The sequence below is a fragment of the Ranitomeya variabilis genome, chromosome 3 (assembly GCF_051348905.1).
Source record: "Ranitomeya variabilis isolate aRanVar5 chromosome 3, aRanVar5.hap1, whole genome shotgun sequence".
Classification (NCBI taxonomy): Eukaryota; Metazoa; Chordata; class Amphibia; order Anura; family Dendrobatidae; genus Ranitomeya; species Ranitomeya variabilis.
Genome location: NC_135234.1, coordinates 99399632 through 99425281, shown reverse-complemented (window position 1 = coordinate 99425281; position 25650 = coordinate 99399632). Strand labels below are relative to the sequence as shown.

Below are 25650 nucleotides of genomic sequence, written 5' to 3'. Positions count from 1 at the left end.
AGGTTTGTGATACTTCTGTTTTGCTTTGTATTATTGACTAGCACCAGCTGTTCCTTCATTTGCATAAAAAATATTTGCAAATGGTTTTGTTATAATATTATCCATAGCTCTGCCTCCGAGAACAGACTAAAGATCTATAGGAGAGAATGCCAAACATGATTGCATGGCGCTGCCCCGTCCCTTCATTAGGACTTGCTTTCTAATGGAGGATTGAAGTCTAATGAAGTCACTGCTGTGTTCATGTATTGTGGGGACACATTCAATGTAAATTAGGCCAAGCAAAGAGAACGAGGTGTATTATATGCACAGAAAGGCTGCTGGAGTGACCGGCTAGTGGCTGGCAACAATCATTGGCATAGAATATATACAGTCCATGCTATGTCCACCTTCTGCAAGCTTTTTAATCGTTTTTTTTTTTTTCAAGTGCATATTAAAATAAAAAGGGACTCTGCACAGGATGACTGTTCACACGAAGTCCTGCCGCTCGGTGCTTCACGGAGGAGCCAACCATTTAGGGAAATGTTCCCACCTGCTTGTGTTCCATCTATCTCCACCCCCTCTCTTCTTTGATTGACAGCTCTGGCTTCATAGAGCCAGAGAAGGGCCAAGATAGAGGGGAACCAAGCAGGTGGGAAGGTGTATGTAAATGATTGGCCCGGCCATGAAGTGTTGAGCATCTGTGCTTGGTTTGAACAGTCATGCTGAAAGTCACTTTTTGGTATGTGCACACGATCGGTAAACGCTGCGGGTTGGACCCTGCGTACATGTGCAGCATGCAACCAGATGTTACAGCATAGTAGATGAGATTTCAAGAAATCACCTGTCCACTATGTATCCGGAGATGGACATGCGGCACATGTCTCGGCTGCTGAGCTCCTAGAATTACACATTATAGAAATGCTGACAATGCATTACTCTAAAATACTAGGAAAAGTTTTTGCTCTTGTTTTATTAGTGTATGTTTACACATCACATTTTTTTTTGTCTAAAGAAACATCATTTTACTGTCCCAGCAAAGCGAATGAGATTTCTAAAATCATATCTGCAAGATGTCAATTCTTCCAGCATTTGTGCATGGCTTTTAGCGTGTTCAATTGAATGGGGAAAAACACGTGCAAAAAATGTGCATTTTTTTAGGCAGAGTTTTTCACGTCAAGAGAATTATTGATGCAGAGATGTCTGCAGCAAATACTTAATGTGCGCACATACCCCAACTGTTCTAGAGATATAGGCCTTTTCATTTAGTGAAATTTTTATGGCCTTTTTAATGTGATTTTTGTTTTTGAAGAATAGTGGAGGATGGAGGTCCAATCAGTGACTTACAGCTGTCTCTCTCTACACCTATACAAAGAAAGCTGCCGGTCACTGATAGGACCGCCGACTGGACTGAAAGTCCCAGAATAGCAGATTTATGTGCATAAAACACAGGTTATACTGAATCTTTGCATACAAGTCTATATATCACTCTACTCTGCTGCTCTTGCTCTATAACATAGTGCCGGCAGATTGAACTGCGTTTTTATGGTGACAGGTTCACTTTAAATCAAAATTGAGTGATGTTTATTTCAGTCTGTTTCGTTTAACCCCTTAGTGACCGCCAATACGCCTTTTAACTGACCTGAGATATAAGAGACTTATATCCCCATACAGGTGACAATCCAGCAGCTGTTGACTGGACACTACAGCATACAACTTGCTGCATCAGCCATGATCAGTGCTTGCACCGTCCAAATCTATTTAACCCCTTAGATTCTGCTGTCAGTAGCGACTACATCATTATAAATGGTTAACAGAGTCTTGGGGCTTAAGGTACCTTCACACTAAACGATTTACCAACGATCACGACCAGTGATACGACCTGGCCGTGATCGTTGGTAAGTCGTTGTGTGGTCGCTGGGGAGCTGTCACACAGACAGCTCTCCGGCGACCAACGATGCCGAGGTCCCCGGGTAACCAGGGTAAACATCGGGTTACTAAGCGCAGGGCCGCGCTTAGTAACCCGATGTTTACCCTGGTTACCATTGTAAAAGTAAAAAAACCAAACACTACATACTCACCTTCTGCTGTCTGTCACACGTCCCTTGCCGTCTGCTTCCTGCACTGACTGTGATTGCCGGCCGTAAGGCACAGCACAGCGGTGACGTCACTGCTGTGCTCTGCTTTCACTTTACGGCCGGCGCTCACAGTCAGTGCGGGAAGCAGACGGCGAGGGACGTGTGACAGACATCAGAGGGTGAGTATGTACTGTTTGTTTTTTTTACTTTTACAATGGTAACCAGGGTAAACATTGGGTTACTAAGCACGGCCCTGCGCTTAGTAACCCGATATTTACCCTGGTTACCACTGTAAAACATCGCTGGTATCGTTGCTTTTGGTGTCAAACACGACGATACACGGCGATCGGACGACCAAATAAAGTTCTGAACTTTAATCAACGACCAGCGATATCACAGCAGGATCCTGATCGCTGCTGCGTGTCAAACACAACGATATCGCTATCCAGGACGCTGCAACGTCACGGATCGCTATCGTTATCGTTTAGTGTGAAGGTACCTTTACTCTTTATCCCAATTGGTGGTCTCAGATCATGATTGTGTGGTCCTGGTGTTTGCCATGGCAGTTCACGACCAAATAGCGGCTTTAGAGTCTGAGGGTATGTGCACACGTCCGGATTTCTTGCAGAAATTTCCTGAAGAAAACCGGCAATTTTTTGCAAGAAATCCGCATTTTTTTTTTACGTTTTTTTTTCGCGTTTTTTTAGCATTCTGCAAGCGTAATTAGCTTGCGGAATGCTAAAGTTTTCCAAGCGATCTGTAGCATCGCTTGGAAAACTGACTGACAGGTTGGTCACACTTGTCAAACATAGCGTTTGACAAGTGTGACCATCTTTTTACTATAGATGCTGCCTATGCAGCATCAATAGTAAAAGATTGAATGTTTAAAAATAATAAAAAAAATTAAAAAAATGGTTATACTCACCTGTAGGCGTCCGTTCCTATAGATGCCGGTGTGGTTCAGGACCTTCCATGACGTCGCGGTCACGTGAGCGGTCACATGACCGGTCTCGACCAATCACAAGACCGCGACGTCATCGCAGGTCCTTCGCCGCACACCAGCTATAGAAACCGAAGCGGCAGCATGCAGCGGAGAGGCGGGAAGACATCGAAGGTGACTATATGACTATTTTTTATTTTACTTCTTTTTTTTTTACCAATTATATGGTGCCCAGTCCGTGGAGGAGAGTCTCCTCTCCTCCAGTAATCATATAAAACCCAAAATGTTTAATTATAAATAGCTAAAATGCCACCAACCTGTGGCTGCACCAAAAAGAAAAACCCCAAACACACAGTGAAAAAACTAGTGTTGGGGGACGGGAATAACCCTGTAAATGTAACTGCACTGATGGCTACCTGTCAGTGGGGGTTGGCACCCTAGGGGAAACGTTGCGGCGTCCCCCAACACTAGTTTTTTCACTGTGTGTTTTGGGTTTTTCTTTTTGGTGCAGCCACAGGTTGGTGGCATTTTAGCTATTTATAATTAAACATTTTGGGTTTTATATGATTACTGTATTTAGTTATCCCAATTTTCCATATATATACGTTTAAATTTAGTCTCGTCTCCTCCACCCTGGGTACCAACCGCACATAATCTGCTTACTTCCCGCATGGTGTGCACAGCCCCGTGCGGGAAGTAAGCAGATCAATGCATTCCTAGGTGTGTGGAATCCCCTGCAATTCCGCATTTTAATGAACATGTTGCTTTTTTTTCCGCGATGCGATTTTTTTCGCGGAAAAAAAGGCTACATTTGCACAAAAAATGCGGAATACACTGAAAATAATGGGAGGCATATGTTAGCGTTTTTTTCGCATTTTTACCACGTTTTTATAGCGAAAAAACACGAAAAATACTGAACGTGTGCACATGGCCTGACGGCTGTAGTAATCTGTTCAGAAGTTAGTGACATTTAAGTGGTGAAAATACACATTTTCATTTCTGTCATGCCACTTTGCATTAATTCCTGAAAATCACCTGACGGGTTAACAAACTACCTGACTGCAGTTTTCAATATGTCATGGGAGTGCTGTTTTAAAATGGTATCACTTGTAGGGGTTTCCCTATATATAGGACCCCCCAATTCACTTCAAACATGGATAGGTCCCTAAAAAAATACATTTTGTAAATTTCCTTGAAACATTTTTTAATTGCTGCTACATTTTTAAACCTCCTAAAATGCTAACAAAATAAAATAACATTTTGCAAATGGTGCTGATGTAAAGCAGACGTGTGGGAAATGTTATTTATTAATGTTTTGCTGTGGTATGACTATCGGGATTAAAGGGATAATCATTCAAAGTTTGAAAATTGCTAATTTTTTTACATTTTTTTCAAATTTCTGATTATTTTTGTACAAATAAACACAAAACATATCAACCTAAATTTACCATTATCATAAAGTATAACGTGTCACGAAAAAACAATCTCAAAATCACTGGGCTTTGTTGAAGCGTTCCAGAGTTATTACCACATAAAGTGACACTGGTCAGATTTAAAAAATGTGGCTCCGTCACTAAGGGGTTAAGGCACTGCGCTTCATTATGCTGATACTGCCTGTTCTGATCACTTTTTAGCATTCTCATTATCATCACAGACAGTTTCCAGTGCATTTCTATACAGTAGAAGACTCCAAATCCACTATTCACAATACATGGTACTGAAATCTGCAGACTATTTATATGGCCCATGTGTAAAGCCCCTCTAGATGCTGGGAACACCAGCCATCACCATGGCCATCCCTGCAATAGTTCATAGAATAAAAAAATATATATATACCGTACTTGTATATAAATTACAAAACGATTCATGATCTCTGGCTTTAATTGTTTAAATTCATAAAGAAATGCTGTCTATTTCTTATAAGACAAGACATAATTTCAGTTAAAGGGATTGTCCAAATTCAGAAAAATTCCAGAATCCATTCAGAACCTTCTTAGAAAAGAAAATCTCCATAGAGTTCTTCTGCGGGGATTCTGCTCCTTTGCCGTTTCCTGGTCTTCCTCTCTAGTCTGTGAGGAGATTAGTGCTCATTCTACATGATTGTGGCAGAGAATGTAATGCGTGTGCCATCCGATTGCTCCAATTTGGCCACATTTCAATGAATGGATGTCACATGGATGCCAGTTGTGTGCAGACGGACATGTGAATTGGCATCATGCGTAGTGCCCTTACTTGCAGATGTCTGCCTGTGAGCATTGTATAATCCCTTATTGATATGTATGTAGTGTGGAGGGCTGTAAATCTTCACCTTCCGCCATCATCTTCAGTTTCCAGCAATGATCGTCTTCTGACCCATGTGACTGCTGATCAGCTTATGAGCGTCTGCTATGTGGGGCGATGGCTGTGCCGCTGTGAGCATGTGAGGCTACATTTGCACATCCGTGTGTGTTACCATCTGAGGGAAATGCAGCGGTTTTATTTATTATATCTTTTTTCAAGTGAATAGTTCCACAGGATTTTTTTTTTAAATTTTTTTCTTACACACACACACACACACACACACACACACACACACACACACACACACACACCCTATCCCATTTTTTTTTATTCGTTGACTATAAGCAGTGGATCAGTAAAAAATGGATTATTTATATATTTATTTATTTATTCACTGTTTATATAGCGCAATTAATTCCACAGTTTTACAGACATTATTTGTGTTGTCCCCATTGGGGCTCACAATCTACATTCCCAATCAGTTTGTCTTTGGAGTGTGGAAGGAAACCCACGCAAACACGGGGAGAACATACAAGCTCCTTGCAGACGTTGTCTTTGGTGGGATTTGAACCCAGGAGCCCAGTGCTGCAAGGCCACAGTTCTAACCACTGAGCCACCGTGCTGCCCATGAAACTCTGAGGTACAAAGTCTGACTTCCCTGTTTTACCTATTTTATATGGATCCTTCAGACTTTAAGGCAATGTGCCCACGAACCGTAAGTAGCATCATTTTGGATGCGCTCTATTGACCGCAGGTAAATCCGCATGTGTTCAATGAACAATGTGGATTTACCGCATCCAATTGTTCTCATTTCTGTTGCAGAGACTAGCTTCTCCGCAAGAGAAATTAACATGCTGGGTCTGGTAAGTTCGTGCCGCATGTCATTTTCCATGGGTGATACACAGGTGCACATACACGCATGGTGGACATGGGATTTCATCCACTATGCTGTAACATCTGGACGCTGAGGGTTTGATGCTGCATAAATACTCCGCCTCAAAACTGCAGCAAATCCTGAACGTGTGCACGTACCTTAATGGCAGAGTATCATCCTCAAAACAGATGAGAATAGAACATGCCCTCATGCGTCTCGTCTACCAGAGACACGGACACGTTTTTAAAACTGATGGGTGGATCAATAAAACGGAGCCAAGAAGGAAAAAAAATTGTACATGACTAGGACGAGTCCCACAGATATGTAATGTAGCCTAACCTTGAGAAAGTGACTACCTGGCCACATAAGACATAGGCAGCTAATCTGAACTGCAGTCACGTGGCTCAGGAGCGGAAAGACTGACAGGATGGCGAGCACAGAACACAGCCACACTACAGACATACTGATTGTTTTGCTAGGAGTGCTTCTTGAAGGAAATGAGAGCAATCCGTCTCATGTGGGCTCTCTACTGTTCCTGTGGCCATTGGAGAGCGGCACACAACTGGAAACTTTGTGCCGGCGTCTCACTTGGGGCACATTATCACCGTGCCATGAATGATGGATTACCAGAACTTCTGAGCAAGTTTATGGTGAACCCATTTCCTCTACACTTTGACGAAGGCCATGTTTCCATGTTCAGTATTCGGTCAGTATTTATAAACCAGAACCAGGAATGGGTGATAAATACAGAAGTGGTGACGTGGTTCTATTATACTTTTCATCTAATTGTTCCACTCCTGGTTTTAGCTTACAAATACTGATGTAAAATACTGACCAAATACTGAAAGTGTGAACGTGGCTTTATAGTTGGGAATGTCTGGTCTATCTCTTGGAGGCAATTGTCAGGGAAGAGCAAGATCTGCCCTATGTTTCCTCTCCCCATTACATAGTTACATAGTTATTAAGGTTGAAGGAAGACTTTAAGTCCATCTAGTTCAACCCATAGCCTAACATGCCCTAACATGTTGATCCAGGGGAAGGCAAAAAAAACCCATGTGGTAAGAGTAAGCTCCACCATGGGGGAAAAAATTCCTTCCCGACCCCACATACGGCAATCAGACTAGTTCCCTGGATCAACGCCTTATCAAGGAATCTAATATATATACCCTGTAACATTATACTTTTCCAGAAAGGTATCCAGTCCCCTCTTAAATTTAAGCAATGAGTCACTCATTACAACATCATATGGCAGAGAGTTCCATAGTCTCACTGCTCTTACAGTAAAGAATCCGCGTCTGTTATTATGCTTAAACCTTCTTTCCTCCAGACGTAGAGGATGCCCCCTTGTCCCTGTCACCGGTCTATGATTAAAAAGATCATCAGAAAGGTCTTTGTACTGTCCCCTCATATATTTATACATTAACATAAGATCACCCCTTAGCCTTCGTTTTTCCAAACTAAATAGCCCCAAGTGTAATAACCTATCTTGGTATGGCAGACCCCCCAGTCCTCTAATAACCTTGGTCGCTCTTCTCTGCACCCGCTCCAGTTCAGCTATGTCTTTCTTATACACCGGAGACCAGAACTGTGCACAGTATTCTAAGTGTGGTCGAACTAGTGACTTGTATAGAGGTAAAACTATGTTCTCCTCATGTGTATCTATGCCTCTTTTAATGCATCCCATTATTTTATTTGCCTTTGTAGCAGCTGCCTGACACTGGCCACTGAATATGAGTTTGTCATCCACCCATACACCCAGGTCTTTTTCATTGACTGTTTTGCCCAGAGTTTTAGAATTAAGCACATAGTTATACATCTTATTACTTCTACCCAAGTGCATGACCTTACATTTATCCCCATTAAAGCTCATTTGCCATTTATCAGCCCAAGCTTCTAGTTTACATAAATCATCCTGTAATATAAAATTGTCCTCCTCTGTATTGATTACCCTGCAGAGTTTAGTGTCATCTGCAAATATTGAAATTCTACTCTGAATGCCCCCTACAAGGTCATTAATAAATGTTAAAAAGAAGAGGGCCCAATACTGACCCCTGTGGTACCCCACTACTAACCGCGACCCAGTCCGAGTGTGCTCCATTAATAACCACCCTTTGTTTCCTATCCCTGAGCCAGCTCTCAACCCCCTTGGACATATTTTCCCTTATCCCCATTATTCTCATTTTATATATCAACCTTTTGTGTGGCACTGTATCAAAAGCTTTTGAAAAGTCCATATACACTACATCTACTGGGTTCCCTTGGTCCAGTCCGGAACTTACCTCTTCATAGAAGCTGATCAAATTAGTCTGACATGAACAGTCCCTAGTAAACCCGTGCTGATACTGGGTCATGAGGATATTCCTCTTCAGATACTCCAGTATAGCATCCCTTAGAATGCCCTCCAGGATTTTACCCACAGTAGAGGTTAAGCTTACTGGCCTATAATTTCCGAGTTCAGTTTTTGTCCCCTTTTTGAATATTGGCACCACATTTGCTATACGCCAGTCCTGTGGTACAGACCCTGTTATTATGGACTCTTTAAAGATTAAAAATAATGGTCTATCAATGACTGTACTTAATTCCTGCAGTACTCGGGGGTGTATCCCATCCGGGCCCGGAGATTTGTAAATTTTTGTGATTTTTAGACGCCGCCGTACTTCTTGCTGGGTTAAGCAGGTAACATTTAATTAGGAATTTTTATCACTAGTCATATTGGCTGCCATGGGATTTTCTTTTGTAAATACTGATGAAAAAAAGTCATTTAGCATATTGGCTTTTTCCTCATCCTCATCCACCATTTCACCCAGACTATTTTTAAGGGGGCCAACACTATCATTTTTTAGTTTCTTACTATTTATGTAGTTAAAGAATATTTTGGGGTTATTTTTGCTCTCTCTAGCAATGAGTCTCTCTGTCTCAATCTTTGCTGCCTTGATTTGCTTTTTACAGAATTTAATTTTTTGTATTTATTTAATGCCTCCTCACTACCTACTTCCTTTAATTCTCTAAATGCTTTCTTTTTGTCACTTATTGCGCCCCTTACAGCTCTATTTAGCCATATTGGTTTCCTCCTATTTCTAGTATGTTTATTCCCATACGGTATATACTGTGCACAGGTCCTATCCAGGATGCTAATAAACGTCTCCCATTTTCTTTGTGTACTTTTATGTCTCAGGATATCGTCCCAGTTAATTGCACCAAGATCCTCTCTCATCCGTTGGAAATTTGCCCTCCTGAAGTTTAGTGTCCTTGTCACCCCTCTACTACACATCTTATTAAAGGAGACATGAAAACTTATTATTTTGTGATCACTATTCCCCAAGTGACCCCCAACCCTTATATTTGATATGCGGACTGGCCTGTTGGTTAATATTAGGTCTAGCAGTGCCCCCCTTCTTGTTGGGTCCTGAACCAGTTGTGAAAGGTAATTGTCTCTCATTGTTGTCAAAAACCGATTACCTTTACTGGAACTGCAGGTTTCTGTTCCCCAATCTATTTCAGGGTAGTTGAAGTCCCCCATAATAATGACTTCTCCTTGAGTCGCAGCTTCATCTATTTGCTTTACGAGGATATTCTCCATTGCTTCCATTATTTTTGGAGATTTATAACAAACCCCTATCAGTAATTTATTATTTTTTCCCCCTCCCCTTATCTCCACCCACAGAGACTCTACATTTTCATTAGATTCACCTATGTTATCACGCAGGATGGGTTTTAAGGTCGATTTTACATACAGACACACCCCTCCCCCTCGCTTATCTGTACGGTCATTTCTGAATAGGCTATAGCCCTGCAAGTTAACAGCCCAGTCATGGCTCTCATCCAGATATGTTTCAGATATCCCCACCATGTCATAATTATGTTCCAACAACATTAGTTCTAATTCGTCCATTTTGTTGGCGAGGCTTCTGGCATTAGTATACATGCACTTGATGTTCCTCTCTGTACCTCTATTCTTTCTTAAATTACTAACTGTTCTAACCCCACCCCCCATGCCAACGCCACCCCCAACTTCCTTATTTGTGCCCAGGTCTCTATCTACACTATCTTCCCCTCCTATAAAATGAATATCCTCCCCCCCATTCCCTAGTTTAAACACTCCTCCAACCTTCTAGCCATTTTCTCCCCCAGCACAGCTGCACCTTCCCCATTTAGGTGCAGCCCGTCCCTAGCGTAGAGCCTGTAGCCAACTGAGAAGTCGGCCCAGTTCTGCAGGAACCCAAACCCCTCCTTCCTACACCAATTCTTGAGCCACTTATTAACCTCCCTAATCTCCCGTTGCCTCTCTGGCGTGGCACGTGGTACAGGCAGTATTTCGGAAAATACCACGTTGGAGGTCCTTGCTTTCAGCTTGCAGCCTAATTCCCTGAAATCATCTTTAAGGACCTTCCACCTACCTCTAACTTTGTCATTTGTGTCTATGTGCACCATGACCGCTGGGTCCTCACCAGCCCCTCCCAGTAATGTCCACCCGATCAGCGATGTGTCGGACTCGAGCGCCAGGTAGGCAGCACACCGTTCGACGATCCCTGTCTTTGTGACAGATTGCCCTATCTGTTCCCCTAATAATTGAGTCCCCCACTACCAGCACCTGTCTGGCCTGCCCTACTCTCCTATTTCCCTCCTCACTGGAGCAGTCACTCATCCGGCTTTCAGAGGACATGCCTGGCTGCAGCAGTGCTACCCCTGTACTGGTACCCCCCTCATCTGCCAACTTAGCAAACTTATTGGGGTGAGCCAGATCAGGACTAGCCTCCCTGGCACTCTACCCCGCTTTCTGAATGTCACCCAGCTACCTACTTCACTGTCCTGCAGCTCCATCCTACCATCCCCCTCCTCATCTATCCCATTGAGCGTCTGCTCTGTGAGCAGAAGACTCCTCTCCATATTGTCTATGGATCTCATTGTTGCCAGCTGCACATTTAGATCCAGAATCTGGGATTCCAAATGCACAACGTGCTCACATCTCGCACAGCAGTATGCACCCTCGACCAGCTGATCAAGGATTGCATACATGTGGCAAGATGTGCACTGGATGGCATTAACAATAGTGGAGCACATTTCCTAATGGGGATTGCACCACACAGAAGCGATAAATAAAAATAAATGCAAAGTATTAATAAAATACAGACAGTAATTCCTCCCTTGGAAACACCCTGATTCCAAAGTCACTAAATCACAAGTCACACTTACCGCCGTCCACACTTACGCTCAGGTCACACTCGCTATGCTGAAGATTTATAGATTTTTTTATTTTTTCTCTATTTCCCTTCACAGCAAGCCACCTTGCTGTTCAAATGCACTAGAATCCATTAGAATCGCCTGCGCAGTTGTAGGGAGGAAAAGCTGTCAGCTAAATGAGTATTTGGTCACTGCTAAGATCTAAGGAGATCCTAAGGCCATGTTCACACATTGCAGAGCGTTTCCACTGCAAATATGGACAGAAAAACTGCAGCAAGTTTTTCAGGTTTGATTGCATCTTTATCACAAAGTATTATATTGGGTGAATCCACTGTGAAAACCGGCGCCTGCTCTGTTATTTTTTTTTTTTTCGGGCATGGAAGTTGCGCTGCCCTTCGAACTTACAGCGCAGGCGCCGGGGACGATACTAGGGCAGCACCTTCTAAAACGAATTGTTTGGCCCCGATGAAGCCTATACTCTCCTCCCGTGCTGGCTCCGTTCCAGCAGTGTCGGCACTCGCGGTCCCAGGGCTCAGATGCGGTGGAACGACACGTGATGCCCGGCGTCCAATCAGCACTAGCATTACTGTCTCCACTTACGGACAAACTGAAGAGGAAGCCAGGGATCAGCTGCAGCTGGCTTCATGTTCAGTTCGTAGGAAGGTGGCGCCGGTGTCACCATACTGCATCACAGCCCCAGGGGAGGAGGTGCTGACACCTCAGAAACTGCGCCATAACTGGAGGCAGTTATAGGTTTTAATTATTTTATCGGGGCCGAACAATTAGTTTAAGTAAGGCTTGTTCTTGTAGTTGACAACCCCTTTAAAGGAAATAGGTCAAACGTGGTGACAGATCTAAACTCTTAATATAAGCATACAGGTTACAGACTGCTGAAAACAGACCTACCTGTGTGTCTCATCAGATGTGGTGGTGTTCATAAATCCTTCCCTTTTAAAATTAGTTTCACCAGACGAAAAAGTATTTTTCCTTGCTTGTTGAGTGACTAGCCAATAATTGCGAAAAGAGTTCCTAGGAAAGCTTATTTACTTTTATTGACCAGTGTAAATGCCCAATAAGATTTGCGTAGTGGCCACCGTGCATTTGACAATGTCTGAAGGATTAGGGAAAAGAACCGTGCCTACTGTCAGTGCAGGTTTAGCATAAGCCCGAAGCTTATCAGCACACCCAACTGCATTCAGTCCTTCACCTATTAATAGCCCGCTTGTTTGTATAATGATGATGCCCATTACTGACTACACACTGAAGTAAGATTATATAATTGATTGAATTCTTAATAGAGAACTTGACCTGAAATACAAGTTGTCTTCTAAAAATAGTGCTAATAACCCACATGAATATAGATTTCTCAGGCTGATCAGGACATGTCAGGAGCTCCTTTGAAGGCCAGGTTGGTGATTCTCTTGGGAGCCCAGTATGGCTGATTTATAAACTATAATAATGAAAATAGATTGAAATTCAACTGTACCAAAGGTATGAAGCTATACCAACCACCCAAAGCGGAATACTGTTTTCAGAATACCTGGATTCTTCAGGATCTGGTCCTTTTCATCTTCTGTTTTGCCTTCTCCATGCACTTGGTAGCACTTTGTATCTAGTGACCGAGTCGTGCTGCTGCAATTGAGTACTGTTATTCAATAGAAAGATGTCTGGCCATACAACACATGCACGGTTTTACCTCTGTTTAGATTGTAAGCTGTTGTGATCAGGGCCCTCGTTTTTTTGTTTGAATTTTTGAACAGAATGTGGTTATAAAATTGTCCTAGTTGCACAAAAATATTTGTGACATCTCGAAGTTGTGGAAAAAATGGGAGCTTAACATTTTTACGCCAATCCAGTTGCACCCACTTTTGGAAAGTAAGCAAAGTTTAGACAACATGTGGCCGATACTTACCCCCCACCATTTTCACCTTCTGTCAGCGTTTTCCCGGTCGGTCTTGAATAGGTTGTAACCTGCCAGATCACTCCAGTGTTTGATGGAGTGAGACTGAGATCACGTTTGAAAAGGGTTGTGTTGTGTGCGCCGGCATCCCAGCATGCTGCCCCTCTCTCCCAGCAGGGACACTGACTCTCACCGTGGCCCCTGTCCTGCAATCCCTCCTCCCTCCTCGTTGGCTGCTGCCAGGGGTACACACAAGGTGCTCTGTGATTGGGGAACGCACTCCCTCCTTCTAAAGGGGTCACTCGCACCGTCCTAAAGTGTCCCCAGCCAATGGCTGTGAAGTACCTGCATGTAGGTGCCTGTGCAACATTGTAGGTCTGTTCTCAAAACACTTGATAGTTCTCGGGTCCCTGTCCGTTAGTTACCATTAGTCCTGCTAGTATCTGTCCATCCCTAACCTCCTTGCTATTATTTGCTGTGCGAGTCTGTATAACAGGCGTACCCGCCTGCACCTGCTGTGCCAGTCTGTATAATAGGCGGACCCACCTGCACCTGCTGTGCGAGTCTGTATAACAGGCGGACCTGCCTGCACCTGCTGTGCCAGTCTGTATGACAGGCGGACCTGCCTGCACCTGCTGTGCCAGTCTGTATAACAGGTGGACCTGCCTGCACCTGCCGTGCCCGTCTGTATGACAGGCGGACCTGCCTGCACCTGTCGTGCCCATCTGTATAACAGGCGGACCCGCCTGCATCTGTATATCAGCCACACCAGTCCGCTCCTGCCAGTGCCTGCCTGTATCATCTGTCCTCTCCTTCCGGATCGTTCCAGCTATCCATCCCTTATGGGCCAGCTGCCATGTGCCTGTGGTTTGTCCTGGAGTATCATCTGGTGTTCATGGGAAACCGAGCCTAACCCCACTATCATGGACCCTAGTGAAGAGTCAGGTGCTCGCCCAGTCATGCTCTGCCAGGCACTCCTCAGTCCACAGTTCTACCACTCCCGTTACAGGTTGTCCTGTCCAAATCGATAAGTCTGTGTGAGTGCAGACTTATGAATTTCTCCAGCACACGCCCTATGTTCCGTGGGGATTCGCCAGTTTCTGACCTGGAACTGGAGGGTTTGTATTAGTTATGCTTACTCCTGGCCGGGGCCTGTCTAGTGGTTGTGGCCTCGCTCCATACACTTGTATTAAAGGGAACCTGTCACCTGAATTTGGCGGGACCTTTTTTCGGTCCGATGGGCTGTGTTTTCGGGTGTTTTATTCACCCCTTCCTTTCCCGCTGGCCGCACGCTGGCTGCAATATTGGCTTGAAGTTGATTCGCTTTCCTCCGTAGAACACGCCTGCGCATGGCAATCTTGCCTTGCGCACGCGCAGTATGCTTTGCCCAACTGCGGGCAAAGTCGAAAAGCATTAGTACGCATACGCCGGCGCACTATGTCCCGGAAGTATTTTGCTGTGTTCCAAGACATAGGAGCAGAGCTACTGCGGAACACAGCGAAATACTTCCGGGACATAGTGCGCCGGCGCATGCGCACTAATGCTTTTCGACTTTGCCCGCAGTTGGGCAAAGCATACTGCGCGTGCACAAGGCAAGATTGCCATGCGCAGGCGTGTTCTACGGAGGAAAGCGAATAAACTTCAAGCCAATATTGCGGCCAGCGTGCGGCCAGCGGGAAAGGAAGGGGTGAATAAAACAATTGAAAACACAGCCCATCGGACCGAAAAAGGTCCCTCCAAATTCAGGTGACAGGTTCCCTTTAAGCGAGGCCGTGGCCCGTCTAATGACACAGACGTCCAGTGTATGGAGCGAGGCCTCCCCTGCTGGTCTGGAGCATGTACAGTATAACTCATACATTCCCTCAGGTCCCGGGTCAGAAACCAGCGAATCCCCGCAGCGCACCGTGCCCTGGGGTGGCCCCCCAGTGTGTGATCTGGGGGGAATTCATAAGTCTGCAGTTATGCAGAGTGACTAGAGACTTATTAGTCTGAGAGCCTCGATCTGGCTCTTATATTTTAGTGCTCACAAGGTGGTGCCGGAAGGACCGAAGGGGTGCTGATAAAAGGTGAAGATGGCTGCGGATAAGCTTAAAACTAGGGTCAGAGACTTTAGGTTAGGAGCACCACTCGAGCAGAAAAAAATTGTTGGTGTGGTGCTTTAAAGGGAACCTGTCACCCCCAAAATTGAAGATGAGCTAAGCCCACCAGCATCAGGGGCTTATCTACAGCATTCTGTAATGCTGTAGATAAGCCCCGATGTATCCTGAAAGGTAAGAAAAAGAGGTTAGATTATACTCACCTGGGGGGGGGGGGGGGGGGGTCGTCCGGTCCGATGGGCGTCGCGGTCCGGTCCGGGGCCTCGCATCTTCTTACGATGACTGTCCTCTTCTTGTCTTCAGGCTCCGGCGCAGGTGTACTTCTCTGTCCTGTTGAGGGCAGAGCAAAGTACTGAGGGCAGAGCAAAGTACTGCAGTGCGCAGGCGCCGGGCCTCTCTGACCTTTCCCGGCGCCTGCGCACTGAATGCTGTAGATAAGCCCCTGATGCCGGTGGGCTTAGCTCGTCTTCGATTTTGGGGGTGACAGGTTCCCTTTAAAGAGGCGCATCTAACTAGAAGACTTGCTCCTCTGAGACTGGTGGGCAAAACCCCAACTTTAATGAATCCGTCTGCGTTACTGTGTGATGTCTGATACTGTGTGCATATGTACCTGCTGAATTGTAAAGTGCTGCTGAATATTATGGTTCTATATAAATATTATTTTATTATTTTTCCCAATGACACCTCTGACTTGCTTTTTAGAGTTAAGTCCTGTTTTTCTGTTTGTAGAAATAACTATTCATCCCAAATTTTGAGCAATATGCTAGTGATCCGCAGACATAGGACTGGGGAACCTGAGGCCGTACCTGGGGCCCACAAGCTTTACATTAATGTAGTGTAAAGGAGGAGACTGTGCTTCACTTTTTTTTTAACTGTATTTGAGAACTAGCAATTTAATGTTTTTCTTTTTCCTGTTGCTAGTGAAGACTTTTGTATGCCAAATACTAGCTGTTATCTTTTTTTACAATAATTTTACTTTAGTTTTTACCCAACTTATTATTGTACATGAGAAGAGGTTATATATAGAGGGTGCAGCATGATTCAAAGACTGCAGAAGATAATTTGTTGATTTTTGTTCTTTTTCCTCACGTGTCTTGTAAAGTTGCTGTAGACTAACCTTTTAAATCTGTCGCCTAGTAATAAGTTGGCCATTCAGATATGGACACAACAATCCTTTATCCAACAATGATTATTAGGGTTTTTATGATATGACAATGCTTCTAGTGTTATTACTAGTGTACAATTACTACAGACTTTAGGAGGAAGCAGACGTAAAGGAGTATCACTTTACTGCAGAATCAGACTGCACACCGTAGTCTGTAACCATGGAGACGCATGGGTCTGCATTGGTGCTATAGACAAAAAAACGGAGGCTACTTTGTATTCAAAGAAGAAATGGAGATAATGGTTAAAACCGTGTACATTGGTGCAAAGAAGAAATGGAGATATAATTAAAACCGTGTACATTGGTGCTGCTCCTACTGGTAACATTTCAGAGCATTGTCCAACGTGTTTAATAATCTGCATTTTCCTGTAACTAGACTTAACAGCAGGCACATACAGTGATGGCTTTCATTTTTAACTGTCTATTTACATGATGGAAATGATCCACTGACTGGTGATTAAAAAGAACGACGATGTCATTTTAAGCCGTTCATTTTCATCTTGGCTGCTAGAAAAAAATGTAACTGCTTTTAATATAATTCTGTTAATGTAACACTTTTCCCTGAGTGACTGATGAGCGAGGTCAGAATCTAGAAATTGGTTTGTTTCCTTTTTAATTAAAAGGATCACTTGTCTCTCACTATAATTTGCCCCTTTTTATATTGCTGGAAACACTGTACTGTTTTTCTGTTCCCTGTTATACCTGAATGAGCTGCCATGTGCCACCCCGTGATGGCAGATAAATGTCAGCCTACTTTTAATCTATGCACATCATTGCGTATGTGTGTTTTCAAAGGGAATCGGTCAACAGATTTTTACTACCTCATCTGAGAGCAGAATAATGTAGGAAATGAGACCCTGATTCCATCGATATATCACTCCGTTTACTGGGTGCAGCAGTTGTGATGCAATCCAGTATTTGGATGTGGCATGTAGCAGAGCTCAGAAAGCTTTCCCCCCACCCACATCGCTGATTAGCAGCTTTCTGAGTACATTGTAAATTGGCAGTAAACTGCTTATCAGTGGAGGGGGCGTGCTTGGACCAGGAAGCACACGGGCACCTAGTCCGGCAGTGATAATCTTCTGCTGATAACACTAGTAATTTTGCACCTACAATTTGTACTTGGCTTAATAACTATAAAGTAGCACCTGATGTGAGTCCAGTGGCGTATCCAGGGGGGGCAGCCGGGGCATGTGCTCCGGGCGCAGCCGACGGGGCGCCAGCGTGCCGCCTGATGATGCGGCGGTCCAAGGAGGGGGTTGGCAGGGCCAGGGAGCGGGGGCTGTCTAATTATACTTACCTACTCCTGGCGTGGTCCCTGCAGGTCCCTGGCTGCCCAGCGCCCCGGCTTCTTCCTGTACTGAGCGGTCACATGGTACCGCTCATTACAGTAATGAATATGCGGCTCCACCTCCCATAGGGGTGGAGCCGCATATTCATTACTGTAATGAGCGGTAACGGTGACCGCTCAGTACAGGAAGAAGCAGCAGCGCCGGGGAAGCAGGGACTGCACCGCGCCAGGAGCAAGTGAGTATAACGGGGAGCGCTGCGCGATATTAACCTGCTCCTCGTTCCAGTCGCCGGTCCGTCTTCTGCAGTGACGCTGAGGTCAGAGGGCGCGATGATGTAGTTAGTGCGCGCTCTCTGCCTAAACGTCAGTGCAGAGGAGGCGGGAGATGGAGGAGCGGCGGCTGGAACGAAGTCAGGTGAATATTGAAAGTGCCGGGGGCCTGAGCGACGGAGAGGTGAGTATGTGATTTTTTTTCTTTTTATCGCAGTAACAGCAAATGGGGAAATATCTGTATGGAGCATGTTATGGGGCCATAACATTTGTGCTGCACTATATGGGGGCCATAATGTTTGTGCTACACTATATGGGGGCCGTAACCTTTGTGCAGCACTGTATGGGGCCATAATGTTTGTGCAGCACTATATGCGGGCCATAATGTTTCTGCAGCACTATATGGAGCCATAATGTTTCTGCAGTACTATATGGGGCCATAATGTTTGTGCAACACTATATGGGGCCATAATGTTTGTGCAGCACTATATGGGGGCCATAATGTTTGTGCAGCACTATATGGGGGCCATAACCTTTGTGCAGCACTATATGGGGCCATAATGTTTGTGCAGCACTATATGGGGGCCATAATGTTTGTGCAGCACTATATGGAGCCATAATGTTTCTGCAGTACTATATGGGGCCATAATGTTTGTGCAGCACTATATGGGGGCCATAATGTTTGTGCAGCACTATATGGGGGCCATAACCTTTGTGCAGCACTATATGGGGCCATAATGTTTGTGCAGCACTATATGGGGGCCATAATGTTTGTGCAGCACTATATGGGCGCCATAACCTTTGTGCAGCACTATAACGGGGCAAGTGTCTGTATGGAGCATCTATGGGGCCATTATTAACCTTTATGCAGGATTATATGGGGCATATTTTAATATGGAGCATCTTATGGGGCCCATCAAAAACTTTATGGAGCATTATATGGGGCTCCTGATTCAATATGGATATTCAAAAACACTTAACCTACTGATGTCTCAATTAATTTTACTTTTATTGGTATCTATTTTAACATTATGGAGATTCAGGAATGTACCTTGGCTTGGCACACAGTTTCAATAGAGTTAAGGTTCAAATGGGGGAGGTTTGGGGGGGGGGGGGTGCGCCAAACTGATCCTTTGCCCCGGGTGCTGGAAAGGCTAGATACACCTCTGTGTGAGTCTTAAGATTTGCATTGAGAAAGTGACTTCCAGTCCACAGAAAAGATGCTGTGTGATCCAGCTAACCAGATCTGTGGTGTAGAGGAGGGCCGAACAGCGCTGGGTTTGGAAGATGGAGATCGATAAGAATTTTAATACATACTCTGCACATAACTATGGTTTATGGGTAGATGATATAACAAAGACACTAGAGTGCTGCTTTAGGCAAATATAAAGTTTTCAGTGGCATTCCTTATGGGAAGAAAACTTGTACTATTTATATGAACTTAGTTTAACAACTGATGCAGCTGTGTGCATTACAATGTTAGGGGTGATCACCCCACCTTAGGGTGTTCGCCAATAAAACTTGCCTACAAACATGCTCCTGGTGTTTTAAGCATGAAATGCCCATTGCTGTTCTGTGAACAGCAGCTTTTTCCGCCATTGATCAGAAAACTTTGCCAGCGACCATTCATTTCTTTAAGTGTTTTTTATCCAGACGACACGATGGGTAACTAACAATACTTGCAGATTAGCCCCATAGGGTAATGCTTAGCCATATGCCCCGCTCCCCCTTTCTCAGCAGTTCTGATTGCAGATCCATAATAGAAATCGTTGTGACATCTTTGATTTGCGTTGAAGCTCAGCAGTGCAAATACACAGCAAATGTTTTCATGTGAACATAACAGGAACCGCTGCCCTTTGCCCACCAACTCACAAACTTCATCAGATTTCACCCCATCAAAAATAAGTGGCGCCTATGTCCAATAGAGTCGTTCAGTTTTGTTGAATCTGGGCTTCAGGTTGATGAGCAGCGGAGCCTGTGCGTTGGCTAGCTCTGCTTAAAAGTCTGCTGTCCTGCTCCACAGTCCATAGGAGAGGTGATTGATCACTGGAGATACGACTGCTTCTTACTAAATTAGAATATCATCAAGAAGTTAATTTATTTCATTTCCTCAATAGAAAAAGTGAAGTATATATATATGTATGTATGTATGTGTGTGTGTGTGTGTGTGTGTGTGTGTGTGTGTATATATATATATATATATATATATATATATATATATATATCAGAGTGATTTATTTCAAGTGATTATTTCTGTTAATGTTGATGATTATGGTTTACAGCCAATGAAAATCCAAAAGTCATTATCTCAGTAAATTAGAATACTTTATTTTATAATACCAGCTTCAGAAATAATTTTAAAATCCAAAATGTTGGCCTACTGAAATGTATGTTCAGTAAATGCACTCAATACTTGGTCGGGCTCCTTTTCCATCAATTACTGCATGCGTGGCATGGAGGCGATCATCCTGTGGCACTGCTGAGGTGTTATGGAAGCCCAGGTTGCTCTGATAGCAGCCTTCAGCTCATCTGCATTGTTGGGTCTGGTGTCTCATCTTCCTCTTGACAATATCCCATAGATTCTCTATGGGGTTAAGGTCAGGTGAGTTTGCTGGCCAATCAGGATCAGTGATACTGTTGTTTTTAAACCAGGTATTGGTACGTTTGGCAGTGTGGACAGGTGCCAAGTCCTGCTGGAGAATGAAATTTCCATCCCTTAAAAGCTTGTCGGCAGAGGGAAGCATGAAGTGCTCTAAAATGTCCTGGTAGACCGCTGCGGTGACTTTGGTCTTGATAAAACACAAGGGATCTACACCAGCAGGTGACATGGCTCCCGAAACCATCACTGATTGTAGAAACTTCACACTAGACCTCAAGCAGCTTGAATTGTTGCCTCTCCACTCTTCCTCCAGGCTCTGGGACCTTGATTTCCAAATGAAATGCAAAATTCACTTTCACTTGAAAACACCTTGCACCACTGAGTAACAGTCCAGTACTCAGGGAGAGCAGCTGGGTCAGGAGTTGGAAGAGTGGAATTATTTCTGCAGGAACAAGAGACTTCCTGTTTCTACATAGAACAGAGAAAAGAGAAGGATTATCTGGGTAGAAAGGCAAAATGAGCAATTGTTAGTACACAGTGCTGTATAATATGGTGATTACTATATATTATGAGGATAAAAACTTTGATGGTTTTGCTTCTCCAATAGAAGTTTGATGTTTTTGATTGTTTGCTTTATTTTTATTATACTAAAGGCATATTTTATTGTAAGATTGAGCCCAGCAGACCAATGTACCGATACATATAATTTGCTTTTCTTAATTAAGGCAGTATAGTAAAGTGACAGATCTGTAATGGTTTGCCGTCTTTTTCACGCAGCACAATGGCGGTTTGCTGCTGCTTGTTTCTTATAAAGTAGCGTAATATGTGTTCTTTATTTGTATGATCAATACACTGCGCATTATTACCCTGCTCTGTGTCATAAAGATAATGTAGCACATGGCTGCTCCAGTGACTGTGTCTTTTCTTCCTTGCAGGTCCTCTCTGCACTTGATATTCTCCAGCCGCCTCACATTGATTATTTTGAAGAAATGTATCCTCTATGTTTCAGGCGTTTGCTGCTCCTAAGTGAAATGTACAGCGCGTAATACTGCCTATCTAATGAGCCTTTCCTGGAGGTTTGTGCATTCATTGTAGTAACTGGAAGAAGTACAAGCTGCGCAGGTCTTGTATGCACACAGATGGACCTAGGGCCTGTGAATCTGGGTTTACTCTTAGACTTTGCATTTAAAGAGTCTTTCACCCCCAAAAGTCTAGTTAAGCCGCTTATACAGCCCCTATAAAAATCATACCTGCAGTATAGATTTCACTACTCACATAGTGTGTGTGTGTGTGTGTGTGTGTGTGTGTGTGTGTGTGTGTGTATGTATATATATATATATATATATATATATATATATATATATATATATATATATATATATATATATTTATTTATATACCGTATTGTACTTATGCTAATTATGGCTCCTCGGTGCACCGTTCACGTGGCTCGGGGCTCGGGTCACTGTTCCACCACCTCAATTAGAATCCTACAACTTCCTCTTAACCTTATTGTCAGCGCTTGTGTCAGGCCAGGGATTAATTTCAGGCATTGATGAAGTGGAGGATGCTAATTGAGGTGATGGAGTGATGCACAGAGCCTTTTGCCAGGCCAAGGGTGCACTGAAGACTCCAATTAATTTTACCAAAAAATAGATATGCTAAAGTAGTGAGATCTATATTTACTGGTTTAATTTTTTTCTTTAATAGGTACTACGTTTCCTATGTGACCATATTAGTGGTTTAATTTGCATTTTGGGGGTGACAATCCCATTTTAACTTCAGCTGTTTTGCAATATGAATTTTAAACTTAGAAGGTTTTTTTATTTTTTATAAACTGGTTATGTTGCTGCTAATCTTTGCTTCTGTGTTAGACAGAATCAGGTGGCTAATAACAATGCTTATGTCAAATACATGTGAAAATGGCTGACAACTGGGGAAACAATAGGTTAATGTGTGTATGTGTATACACATGCACACACACATGCACGCACACGAGAATGTTTTTGTTTTTTTTGGATAATACCCCAGGGCCCCTTTTCATCAGTAAGAACCATTTTATAATGAGACCACTCTCGAAAGGTCCAGAAAACAACTTGGCTAATAGTGTTGCATGGCACCTATTCACATCCAAGTAATAGCAGATAATCCACTGTTCCTGGTGTGAATGTAGGGCTAGTGCTTATGCAGGACCACCATTCCATTCACTGCCTTTGTGAGTAGTGGTCATGTACAGTACAGAGCAAAAGTTTGGACACACCTTCTCATTTAAAGATTTTTCTGTATTTTCATGACTGAAAATTGTACATTCACACTGAAGGCATCAAAACTATGAATTAACACATGTGGCATTATATGCTTAACAAAAAAGTGTGAAACAACTGAAATTATGTCTTATATTCTAGGTTCTTCAAAGTAGTCACCTTTTGCTTTGATGACTGCTTTGCACACTCTTGGCATTCTGTTGATTAGCTTAAAGAGGTAGTCACCGGGAATGGTTTTCACTTCACTGGTGTGCCCTGTCAGGTTTAATAAGTGGGATTTCTTGCCTTATAAATGGGTTTGGGACCATCAGTTGTGTTGAGCAGAAGTCTGGTGGATACACAGCTGATAGTCCTACTGAATAGACTATTAGAATTTGTATTATGGCAAGAAAAAAGCAGCTAAGTAAAGAAAAACGAGTGGCCATCATTACTTACTGAAGGTCAGTCAGTCCGAAAAATTGGGAAAACTTTAAAAGTGTCCCCAAGTGCAGTGGCAAAAACCATCAAGCGCTACGAAGAAACTGGCTCACATGAGGACCGTCTCAGGAAAGGAAGACCAAGAGTCACCTCTGCTTCTGAGGATAAGTTTATCTGAGTCACCAGCCTCAGAAATCACAGGTTAACAGCAGCTCAGATTAGAGACCAGGTCAATGCCACACAGAGTTCTAGCAGCAGACACATCTCTACAACAACTGTTAAGAGGAGACTTTGTGCAGCAGGCCTTCATGGCAAAATAGCTACTAGGAAACCACTGCTAAGGACAGGCAACAAGCAGAAGAGACTTGTTTGGGCTAAACAACACAAGGAATGGACATTAGACCAGAGGAAATCTGTGCTTTGGTCTGATGAGTCTAAATTTGAGATCTTTGGTTCCAACCACCATGTCTTTGTGCGACGCAGAAAAGGTGAACGGATGGACTCTACATGCCTGGTTCTCACTGTGAAGCATGGAGGAGGAGGTGTGATGGTGTGGGGGTGCTTTGCTGGTAACACTGTTGGGCATTTATTCAAAATTGAAGGCATACTGAACCAGCATGGCTACCACAGCATCTTGCAGCGGCATGCTATTCCATCCGGTTTGTCTTTAGTTGGACCATCATTTATTTTTCAACAGGACAATGACCCCAAACACACCTCCAGGCTGTGTAAGGGCTATTTGACCAAGAAGGAGAGTGATGGGGTGCTACGCCAGATGACCTGGCCTCCACAGTCACCAGACCTGAACCCAATCAAGATGGTTTGGGGTGAGCTGGACCGCAGAGTGAAGGCAAAAAGGGCCAACAAGTGCTAAGCATCTCTGGGGACTCCTTCAAGATTGTTGGAAGACCATTCCCGGTGACTACCTCTTGAAGCTCATCAAGAGAATGCCAAGAGTGTGCAAAGCAATCATCAAAGCAAAAGGTGGCTACTTTGAAGAACCTAGAATATAAGACATAATTTCCGTTGTTTCACACTTTTTTTGCTAAGTATTTAATTCCACATGTGTTAATTCATAGTTTTGATGCCTTCAGTGTGAATGTACAATTTTCATAGTAATGAAAATACAGAAAAATCTTTAAATGAGAAGGTGTGTCCAAACTTTTGGTCTGTACTGTATGTGCACTACCTCATTCACATGGGGCTTTGGGACCTTTTGTTTATAAGGGTCAATGGTGGACTCAGCCGTCGAATTTCCTCCAATCCATTAACTATAGAATATATTGTTTACAAGATAACTTTAATTGAATTGGTCACCTTTAAGGTACCGTCACATTAAGCAACGCTGCAGCGATATAGACAACGATGCCGATCGCTGCAGCGTCGCTGTTTCGTCGTTGTGTGGTCGCTGGAGAGCTGTCACACAGACAGCTCTCCAGCGACCAACGATGCCGAAGTCCCGGGGTAACCCGATGTTTACCCTGGTTACCAGTGTAAATGTAAAAAAAACCAAACACTACATACTTACATTCCGGTGTCTGTCGGGTCCCCCGGCGTCTGCTTCCCTGCACTGTAAGCGCCGGCCCTAAAGCAGAGCGGTGACGTCACCGCTGTGCTTTGCTTTACGGCCGGCCGGCGCTGACACAGTACAGGGAAGCGGACGCCGGGGGACGCGACAGACACCGGAATGTAAGTATGTAGTGTTTTTTTTTTTTTAACATTTACAATGGTAACCAGGGTAAATATCGGGTTACTAAGCGCAGCCCTGTGCTTAGTAACCCGATGTTTACCCTGGTTACCAGTGAAGACATCGCTGAATCCGCGTCACACATGCCGACTCAGCGATGTCAGCGGGTGAGCCAGCGACGAAATAAGGTGCTGGCCTTCTAGCTCCGACCAACGATGTCACAGCAGGATCCTGATCGCTGCTGCGTGTCAAACACAACGATATCGCTATCCAGGACGCTGCAACATCACGGATCGCTATCGTTATTGTTGTTAAGTTGTTCAGTGTGAAGGTACCTTTAGTGATGAGCGTGTGTCACTCGGGTGACCTCCGAGTATTTGACTGCTCGAAGATTTAGTTTTCATCCCGGCAGCTGAATGATTTACAGCAACTAGCCAGCTTGATTACATGTGGGGATTCCCTAGCAACCAGGCAACCCCCACTTGTATTTAGGCTGGCTACTAGCTGTAAATCATTCAGCTGCCGCGATGAAAACTAAATCAGTCATAAATACTCAATGGTCACCCGAGCGTGCTTGGGAAAACCCGAGCAACGAGTACACTCGCTCATTAATAGTCACCACATCTATCTAA

At 43.9% G+C, this 25650-nt stretch overlaps 1 protein-coding gene across 2 annotated transcripts in view; it reads left to right on the top strand.

Annotated features, from left to right (window-relative positions):
* The window catches only part of NLK (nemo like kinase), a 194852-nt gene that overhangs the window by 91138 nt on the left and 78064 nt on the right, over positions 1 to 25650 (top strand). For both annotated transcript variants that reach the window (XR_013223721.1, XM_077294422.1), the window contains exon 3: positions 21586 to 21641. Coding sequence is in view for 1 of the 2 variants with exons in the window: in XM_077294422.1 (XP_077150537.1) it covers positions 21586 to 21641 (56 nt within the window). In the remaining variant the exon portion in view is untranslated. The remainder of the gene's footprint in view (positions 1 to 21585; positions 21642 to 25650) is intronic.